Raw genomic sequence first — 10360 nt, forward strand, 5'->3', positions numbered from 1 at the left:
CCTTGGCGCTGGGCGCACACGCCGGGAAGTTCACATGTGCACCGCCAGCCCGCGAGGCGAGCAAGCCGTCCTCTCAGAACAAAGCGGTTCGCAGGCAAGCGGGTGCTGAGCTTAGTGTCAGCGCGCTCCGGGCGCTGCAGTCAGAGCGGAGCTTGGCACCGCCGGGGGTCACTGCAGGCGGCGCTGCCGGCCCACACGGGGCTTCACCCGGACCCCGGGGTTGCATAATTCGCTTCAGGGTCTCCGACAGGATTCCCCTTCACTCTGCAACGCGAGGAAGGATGGCAGGGGAGGGGGCCTGGGTGAGCACTGCACGTCCGAATCCCCCTGGAGACGCCGCTCACAAAGGCAGATCCGATGGGAGTGAGCTCAGACAGGGTGGGCTGGGAGGTTTTGCGCGACCCTGGGACAGTCCTGCAGGACAAGTCTCGACTCCTTTCTTTAGGTAACTCCGTGTAAACGTGTCTGCTCATTTCTGCCAACCTAGCAACCAAGAGGAGCGATCTTCGGGCGCCCGAGTTGACCAGAGAACACGCCCGTGCAAACGAGGGCAAACAATGGCTCGAACTCACGAAACTTGAACCTGTACTAAACCTTTCCTGTGACATTAAATTGTGTTTGGTTGACAGTTTAATAATTTAAGATTTTGTTTCTTCTATTCTGACCAAAACACCGGGAGTCTGCCGCATTTTAGACCCAGAATTTTGTTAGAATCTCAGCGTTTTCACATTGCACTGGGGATTTAGAGAGCCTCTAAGGTGACCTTTTTATTTAGCAGAGGAGATAAAGACCCAGGGAGCCCTGTCTACCAGTTAGTGTAGGGGCTGAGTTAGACTGGGCGCAGCTCCTCCCTAATCTCCTCACTATTTTATCTGGCTCCTCTGGGGCTACCATCACCCAGAGCTGGGGCCTCTGGGGCGGCTCCGGGTTTGACACTTCTAGGGAAAACAGACTGGCTGACTTTACCTTTTCTTTAAACATAAACGCAGCCCAGAAATGAATGAACTGTAGACAGCAGCGACCTCGGGTTTTAAAACCAACACCACCCTCTAGTGAGATTCTGAGAACTACATCTGTAATAGCAAAAGTTTTCCTCCTCCACATGCAAAGGACAAGGAAGGCAAAATCCAGTCCATAACCAACAGACGAAAGGAAGGAAGTAATTTATATATGTGTATACGGGGCGCAAGGAATTCTCACAAATTTTATATGGGAAATATTTGTCCCTCTAGCCTCACAAACACAACTTATTTCAGGCTGTTGTTCTTTGCTGTTGAACTATTACTACAGTAGACTTTTATAGTTGTTATAAGTTGTCTTATATAGCTGTCTTTTATAGTGGTTACTACTTTGTTTTTATTACTCTACTAAAAATCCCATTCCTCGGTTTTCCTCTAAGAAATGTAAAACTTCAGTCACTTATTATTTTGTTGTATGCTATCCACAGTATGTGGCAGGATTTCCTATCCTACAGGTTTGTGTATCATTTTGGTACTTTAGTTTTTAAAGAATTAACATTCGCGTCACCTCGTAACACTTAGGGTCAGTGATCTTCAAATAAGGAGAGGTCAGTAAGTACAGCACACAGCTTGCAAGATGTTTGATGTTTCCGAGCTGGACTTCTATGTCCTCTCCTCCCTCCCTCTGCAGCCTGTTTCTCATCTTTCTGTGAGGGCAAACACACACACACACACACACACACACACACTCCCCCAAATCTCTTATCGGAGTGTCTCTGCATACAGATTGTTGTGTCCTTCTCTCTGTTTTGAGAAAACAGCTGGGCTTTGACCTAGAACGCCTCCTGTTCCTGTGTCTTCTAGCATATCTGCCGAGGCTTCCCCAACACTCCTATCTGCCATTAAAAACCATCAAAAAAAAAAAACCTGCCTGTGCACCTGTGCCTGGCCAGGGGAAGATTCTGCTCTGTGGCCCTACTTCAAAGACTGACAGAAGCAAGGGGCTGGGTTAACCGAGCAGTCGGGACCTCATTTCCACCCCTCCATTAATGGTCCCCCTTCCCGAGTCACTGTCACTCACAGCTCCCACCCCCCCCACCTCCCATGCATTCTGGCAGTCACCGGTTGGCAGATTGAAGCTGGGAGTGTGCAGGGGTGGAGGAGGTGGTGGTGAAGAGAGGAGAGCTGGATGCAAATGCCACACCTCCGAGAGGCCTTCCCTGACGAAAATTCCAAGTTTCCCGTGTAACATCCACGCATAGCATGCCATAATTCTGCTCTCTTTCCTTACAGGATTTTATCACTATGAATGAACTGTCCCATCTGTGAAAATGTTTGCTAAATATTCTGCCATAGTGACTCCCTAGCTCTGCTCATTAAAATAGAGGGGGTAATTTGCATTGCAGAAAGACCACGCCAATGACATTCACTGATGTATCTTCCAGAACCGTGCCTGGCACAGAGCGGGTGATCCACATTAGTGAAAAGAGGGCCTCGGTAGACTTCCAGCTAGACACAACAATCGCGCTGATGAAGAAAAATGGTCTGTCACCTCCCACATGGTGAAACTCACCCGCACACACACCCTAGAATTCCACTGTAGAGCAGGTCCAGAGCAAGCAGCTGCAGAACTAACAAGGCACTTGCAAACTGGGAGAAACTAGAAATCTGGAAAAGACTAACAGACCACAGATAGGACCCTAGCAAGGTCTAGCAAACTTGAAAGCACCCGGCCCAAAATACATGCACTGTCAATGTGGTCCTTCCAATTTAAGAAGTGACCGCAGAATCCTGGGCTACAGAAAACTCCAGTGAGCACAGGGAGACTCCCCAAATACTATCACAGCAGGGGAGAAGAGTCATTTGGAATCCTCTGTGAAGTAGTCTGCCCACACACACACACACACACATATACACACTTTGCAGGTAAAGAAACTAAAGATCAAAAGTTTCAAGTGGCTTGCTCAAAGTCAGAGCCAACTACAAAGGGACAGAACCAGGATTTGAGCCCCAGTGGGTGACTTCAAAGCTCGTGATCTTCCTGCCACATGAAGTTCACAGCAGACCACGTCCAGCGTAGCTGTCCGGGAGATAGGAAGACCCCTCCGTCAGCCTCAGACCTTCGCATTCAACACCAGGGCCTCTACTCTTAGCATCAGTTTAGTCTGCTACAGCATGACCTGGCCTATCCCCAGCACCCCGTGTTCAAGGCCGAGACCTCAGCCTGAAGCTCCTAGGAGCTGTGCCACCCTTGACAGGCTGACCAGGTGGCAGGGTCAGCCATCGTAGGGCTGTGCCCTCCAGGAAACTGTGGGACTCTGGCACCTCGCTCTTCCCCTGCCACGGCTAGCAGTCACCCCGTGTGCTCCCAGCCCTGACGCACCAAACCAGCCAGGCAGGCGCCAAACCTCCAAACCTGGGAGCCACAGTGACATTTCCTCTTCCCAAGGAAGATTTGTCTCAGCTATTTTCTTTTACAGGAACGGAAAGCTGACTAGCACAGTGTCTATGTCATCAGCATGGACTATGAGTGTGACTGACTTGTCAGTGTACGAGGAGACACATTCATGCTCTCATCCACCTGCATGTAAGAAAAATATTTTGATATTAAGGGTCATTTCTCCTGATGAGTTCAAGGATGCACTGGATGTAACCACAGATAAATACAGCATTTTCAGTTGAGTCACATGTATTTTATGCTGAGTCATAACCCTATCTAATACACATTATAACTATTCCATTTACTATTTCAAAGAACAGAATTTTTAGGGTAAATTGCAATGTAAAGATTATAGTAAAATATTACACTATAAATTTATATTATATTACAAAGCCAATAAAAGTTAAGCAAAACTAGGGGCTGGGGATTTAGCTCAGCGGCAAAGCGCCTGCCTGGCAAGCACAAGGTAGTGAGTTCAGCTCCTGGTACCAGACAAAAACCAAAAAAAAAAAAAAGTTAAGCAAAACTTAAACATATGCTATTAAAATTCAAAGCTTTTTCTTGGGAAAAAAAAAAAGGCCCTTATCTCTCTAATTAGAAATTAAGTATAAAATTTCAGTAATTAAAATATAAAAGTCAACTAACCTTACTTCAAAGTACAAGTAAACTCCAGCCCATGGTAAGAGTCCTACAAACATGAGAAGAGACACATTGTAATAGGTACAGATTCCCCAGTTTATCAGTCTTGAAGATACTGAAGAGGGATGAGGTTAAAATATTTAATTACAGCCAACTTTCTTCAACATCTCAGCCAGGCATACTGGTGCATGCCTGTAATCCCAGCACTTGGGAGGCTGAGGCAGGAGAATTGTCCCGAGTTCAAGATCTGCCTGAACTACAAAGTGAGCTCAAGGCCAGCCTGAACTGCATAGTGAGATCCTGCCTCGAAATGCCAAAATAAGTAAATAAATAAAGTCAACATCTAATAACCCTGCTCCCTTCCAATAGAGGGTGGACACAGTAGGAATAACTTCACCAAGACTGTCAGGGCCTTGGCAATCATGGGGCACAGTCTGTGCACTGCCTTCTGAAACTAGACCATCAGTGCTGCTGTGCGTTATGTCCATTAACAGACTCTGACGTGGCTCCCGAAGTTGGAGCCCATGTCATGGTTACCCATCCACAGAGGCAGGAGCCACAGAGCAACTCCGAAAGTGCCACTGAAATGTGTGCATCAGGCCCCTGGAAGACTTGGTTCTCTCTCTGACTTGACAACTGGGATCTTTTGCAGGTGTAAAGTTCAGATGGAAAGCTTTTCCCACCCAATGTGTGTCTGACTTGGCGCTTTCAGATCCACAGTGGGTCCCTTGCTCTCTTCAGCATCTGTCACAAAGCCACCCCCCTCCACCTCCTCTGTACTGGGGTCTCCTCCAATCAGCGACAAAGACAGTGCTTTTATGCATGTCGCAGCACCCTGGGGCCCTTGGGAGGAACCCCGCCATTTGTTACGAATGCATCCCTTGCTTTAGTCTCCCGTCTTGTAATTGTCACCAGCACACCTTTTCTGCAGCGCATGTACCTCTGAAGTTTTGGAAGAAGGAAATGGTGTGATGCTTAAATAAGCCTGAAATTGTGATGCATGTTGTAAATGCAAACATAAAACAAGGATGACGTATGGTTTCTTCTGTAAGCCCTTTGCTGTTGTACATTTTCAGGTATTCAACTCCTTTTCTAACCACAGTATAAGTTTGTCTGCTTTACAAAATGAGGAACTATAGGATGAGTCCTTTCTATAAAAAAAGTCCTCTCTGAAGCCAAATGTCTGTGAAAGCTGGGTGGCCAGTGGCTGCTCTGTCATTCACCCATGTAAGAATCCTGAAGTTCCCTCCCTGACTTGCTCATCTAGGTTACCATGGATACAACCGCCTCTACCCTTAGCTCTGGGTGAGGAGCAACAGCTGTTGAACCACACTTGGGACTTTTGTCATTCTCTGTTCTGTATAAATTGTACTTGGCGAAACGGTTTAGATACTGTCACAGTTGTTTTTGAAAAATCAAAAACAAGCACGTTACCGGAAACATCTGAAACATTAAGTAGCAGCAAGGTACAGAAATTTCACCAGTGAAATGGGATAAGAACCAACAAGCACTGTACGACACTTCATTTAACATAAGCTGCAGGGCTTTTCTTCAAAGTTCCCCCTTACCAAAATAGGACTTGAAAGACTAAGTTGACAGCTGCAAGCAAAAGTTGAGAGATTCTTTGAGGAATGCATACCTAAACTCTGGCAAAATACACTAACCACTATTCAGTTTAGACTATTATTTCTGAGGAAAGGAACTGGTTTTCTGGTTTTTGCTGGCCGCTACATTCTCAACACCCTGCAGTGACTTTTAGACTTCAGAAAAATAAAAGATGGTTAAAATAGAATTTACCTCAATTTTTCATAAATACATAAATAATTTTAGTCTCTTTTCTGAAAATGTAAAAAGATAGACCATGATCGGTGATTGGAAGTCAGGCGTCTCTTATCCCAGCACCTGTCAATGAGGAAAAAAAATAGCACTTAATTATCCAAGATAGCACACACACTGTATTTTCTCATTGCTCTTCTGAATTTCCTGACTCACCAATCATAAACTCTCGCTAGTGTGACCACATGGAAACCTGCAATCAACACCAACACCCTACCGTAAACCAGATGTCCCCGCTGGGGGGCGTCATTCCTGACCGGCCCGGGAACTGGATTTACACGTGTGCCTCCCGCTGGCAGCAGGCTCGGCCACACGACCTGCTCTGACCAATGAATGTGTCAAGAGGCAATAAAAACTTACCCATAATTTCATTTTTCCTGCCACGAGATTAATTAGTCACCAGATAGAGGCTGGTACTCACCAGTGCAGTGGCATGGAACGCAGCTGAAGCCATCTTCAATGGACGTGACAGGAGCAAGGCAGAGGCCTGTCTTCTTGTCCCTTGGTGGCACGGACGACCTGGCCTCTCCTGAGCGATACAGGTCAATGTTGGTGTTGGATACATACAGCTTTCCTAACAGCCCCGTCCCTCCCACAGCCGAGGTAGGGGCTCACCTCAACTCGTAAATAAACAGTAATGTTCCTGGCATCCACTAGAACAGTAAAAAGATAAAAAATCTTATATATCCAATAACACTGTGAGTACTTATTTCCTTTTCTGTGACTTATTTTTCTCATTTATTTCTCTGCTGCAAGCTCTATGAAGCCCTGGAGAGCACCTTTCTCACTAGGGTTAGAAATTGTACCGTGAATGTGATCACATGCATGGTCTTGCTCAGATCTCTTCTCTTCCACTCAACTTCACCTCTGCCGCCCTTGCACGGTAACTCAAGTTGACGTTCATATATAAAGTGTTTTGTCATATTCTTATTCACAACAAAAGAGGAATTTTATACGTTCTCTTTCGCATCTTGCTTTTCTCACGCAAAAGTAGCTAGCAAAAATCCTGCTGACTCATCTGCAATTGCTACCAATTTGTTTCTTTAAATACACGCACAATACTGCATGGAGTGGATGTCTCATATTCACTCAGGCATTCCTTATTTTGCATATTCATTTCCAGCACTCTAACAGTGCCAACACAGTTATAATAATCATTTCTGTACACATTTTTATGAATCAGTGGTCCTACTCCTACCACATTCCCAAGAGTAGAACTGCTGAGTCTAAGGGTACATGTATTTCTAACTTTAATAGACAATGCTAGATGGCCTTCCCAGAGAGTTACACCACCTCCCATTACATCTTAATGGGCACTGTAGCTCTTGTTACCTTCTGCCAGTATTGTTTTCTTTTTTGGGTTATTGGTGCATGTGTGTACAGTACATAGTGCTTACATTCCTTGTATGGAGTTGGTACATGGACACCACACGTCTTAATGCCTCTTTATCCCCTTCCCTTTCCCTCCCTCCCTACTCCCTCCATCTCCTGATCCCGTCCGCTTTGAGAAACATGGTGGTGCTTTGGTTCACAAATCATGGAAAGACTTAAGTTCATGAATCAAGATACCACTGTACCTCTCTCCCTCCTTCCTATTATCTTTTATTTTGCCCTTTATTTTTACAGTGGGTTTCTCATGTAAGAGAAACCATGTGATGGTTAAGCTTGTGTGTCTCATTTATTTCACTTAACACTATGTTCTCAAGGTGCATCCATTTTCTCACAAATGACTCGTTTATCTTCTTTATGGGAGAGAATACTCCACTGTGTTTAAAAACTACGTGTACTTTACCTAGTCATCTGTTAATAGAGATAGGGGCTGCTTCCAAGAATTAGCTACTGTGAATTATGCTGCTATAAACATGGGTATGCGTGGATGCCTGTAATATGATGTCTTTCACTCTTTTGGAAAGATATCTAAAAGAAGAAGAGCTCAATCAAATGGAATTGCTATTTTTAACTTTTCTGAGTAATCCCTACACTGATTTCCATAGTGGTGGTACTAGTTTACACCTCACCAACAGTGAAGAAGGGTTCCTTTTTCCTCACAGCCTCCCCAACGTTTGTTATTGATTTCTTGATGATAGCTATTCTTTCTGGGGTAAGATGGAACCTCATTTGCATTTCTCTAATGGCCAGTGATACTGAGCATTTTTTCATGTATTTATTGGTCATTTGTACTTCTTCTTCTATAAAGTGTGTGTTCATTTCACTTTCTCGTTTTTTGAGTCTGCCAATCTTATAGACAGAAATTTTGATTTCACTGTTATTTCATTTTCCCTTTCCAGATCACTAGGCATACTCTCAGATGTTTCTTAACCATGTGACCTTGGTCTTGTCCAGTCACTTGTCTGCACAGTTGCTTTGCCTAGTCTTCTCTGGGACCAGATGCCTTTTGTCAGCCTGTAAGTGTTCCCTGGCGTGCATTGACTTGCTGCAGTCAGAGCTGCTTCAACAAAGCACTCATTCCACAGGCACAAGGAATGTTGACTGATAGCCTTCAGTTATTCTCCTACTTGGGTCCACCTCAATCTTTGAACCAGGGTCACAGTCTTCCGGGGCAGCCGTGGACAGTGAATGCGAGGCCTCAGCAGCCAAAGCCGGACTCTTCCTTCACTGGGCCACTTCCAGGAAGGGTCTCAGCCATGCCCACCAACCGGGGCGACTTGAGCTGGCCGATGGCTCCTCCTCTTCCTCGCTTCCCCACTTGGTGTGTTTCTCCACAGTAAGACTTTTGTTTCCCTAACTCTGCATGCCTCCCAGAGAATATCGCCAGTACATCTATCAGAGACCCCAGCCTGTGTCATCTGCGTTCCAGGATGATGGTTTATTGACTTTATGACATTTTTACCTTCCATATAATCCGATACAGCTATCTCTTCTCTTAGGGTTTTTGAGTCCTCAGTGTTGGTTAGGAAGGCAGGGGCAGAGGGCTTGCCTAGCTTTCTTGAGAACCTGGGTTCCATTCCCAGCACAGAGAAGAAAAAGAAGCAGCAGCACTTTTCTACTCCAACTTTTCTTGCAAGATCTTTATTGCTTTTTAAAAATATTTAAATATTTTATCTTTTTATATTTACTTTTACATATGTTTATAGGTGTTTATAAATAGTATGTATATGTGTTAAATAAATCTTTAAAAATAAAATGGAGATCCATTTTTATTTTCTTCCAGACAAGTAGACACTTTGGTCAACATTATTAAATAATCTACTGTTTTCCCATGAACAGAATTATCTTTCTTGTCCTATATTAAGTCCTTGCCTGTTCTTCAGTCTACTTCTGGCTTATCTGTTCTGATCCTTCCAGGACCTATTAATTTGATTACAGTAGCACTGTGCTCTATTCTAGAGGAACTGAACTGTAGCTACAGGAATTTACATATCATACAAGTCCACTGCTAAGATTTATTGGCTTCCCAGAGCTGGCTGAAAAGAGTGCATGTGGCCCTAGCTCCTACCTCCAGCCCTGCCACTCCCTTCACACTCCAGGACACCAAAGCCACATAAAGGCATATGCCACTTTATATTTTCACATCTTGGCCTCTGAAATCCTTTCCTACCTCTCTGCACTGACTTCATTATTCCTTCTTCAAAATTCAGTACAAGCTGGGTATGGTAGTGCAAACGGTAATACCAGCACTCCAGAGGCTAAGGCAGAAAGATTGGCACAAGTTCAAGGCCAGCCTGGGCTACATAGCAAGACCCTGTCTCAAAAAACAAAAGCAAAATACAAAGCAAACCAAAAAGTCCAGTTTAGGCATTGTTCTGTCCAAAAAGTCTTTGCAAATCCCACACGTTACTTATGTGTGTGCTACTAGGGGTGGTGCACAAGGCCTTTCCACTGAGCTATGACCTCCACCCTTCCTTTTTTAATTTTTTATTTTGGGACCAGGTCACTAAGTTACCCAAGCTGTGCTTGAATGTGCAATCCTCCTTTTATCCCCATTAATACCTTTTGTACCTACTGTGCTACATGGAGTGCTTTTTTCAATTGGTACACTCTTCGCTTAGTCTTGGCATCACATAACAGGCATTCAATGCTTTTTGCAGACGATTGAGCTAGAGCAGTAGACTCCCAGGGGCATGGGGAGAAACTATTAGAACACACATTTATATTGATCCATATTGACTAACAAGTATATCGAGTTTTGCCCATGTTCAGTAGAGTATGCAGGTTCTGCTGGTACCCTCTCTCAGTCTGTATGCGAGGGTGAAAAGGGTATTCTGAGGGAGCACTGGGATCAGCAGGGCATAGGGAAGTTGCCAGCTCCAACTCAGTGCCTGGCCCATAAGCCCATTTAAATGAATTCAAAAGTTGTACTGCATAGTTTAAACTATGCCGGAAAATAAAATAACCCTAAATGGGAGAATGGCTTAAGTATTGCTGGAAAACACACGAAGCAAAGATAATTGTAATGAACGTTTAGAAGATATCAGAGCTGACCTTCTCCTACTCCCACTGTCCTCAGCATGCTGTAACCATGTAA

At 44.7% G+C, this 10360-nt stretch overlaps 1 protein-coding gene and 1 long non-coding RNA gene across 2 annotated transcripts in view; one reads left to right on the forward strand and one right to left on the reverse strand.

Annotated features, from left to right (window-relative positions):
• The window catches only part of Plcl1 (phospholipase C-like 1), a 261560-nt gene extending 255217 nt beyond the window's left edge, over positions 1 to 6343 (reverse strand). The window contains exon 1 of the mRNA XM_013512003.1: positions 6296 to 6343. Coding sequence (XP_013367457.1) covers positions 6296 to 6328 — 33 coding nt within the window. The 5' untranslated portion in view covers positions 6329 to 6343. The remainder of the gene's footprint in view (positions 1 to 6295) is intronic.
• Positions 29 to 628, forward strand: LOC102012264. Its single transcript, XR_259140.2, has 2 exons — positions 29 to 302; positions 446 to 628. It is a non-coding gene; the product is annotated as an uncharacterized LOC102012264 (long non-coding RNA).
• Positions 6344 to 10360: the final 4017 nt, after the last annotated feature.

The sequence above is a fragment of the Chinchilla lanigera genome, unplaced genomic scaffold (genome assembly GCF_000276665.1).
Source record: "Chinchilla lanigera isolate Chin_1 unplaced genomic scaffold, ChiLan1.0 scaffold00002, whole genome shotgun sequence".
NCBI classification, from domain to species: Eukaryota; Metazoa; Chordata; class Mammalia; order Rodentia; family Chinchillidae; genus Chinchilla; species Chinchilla lanigera.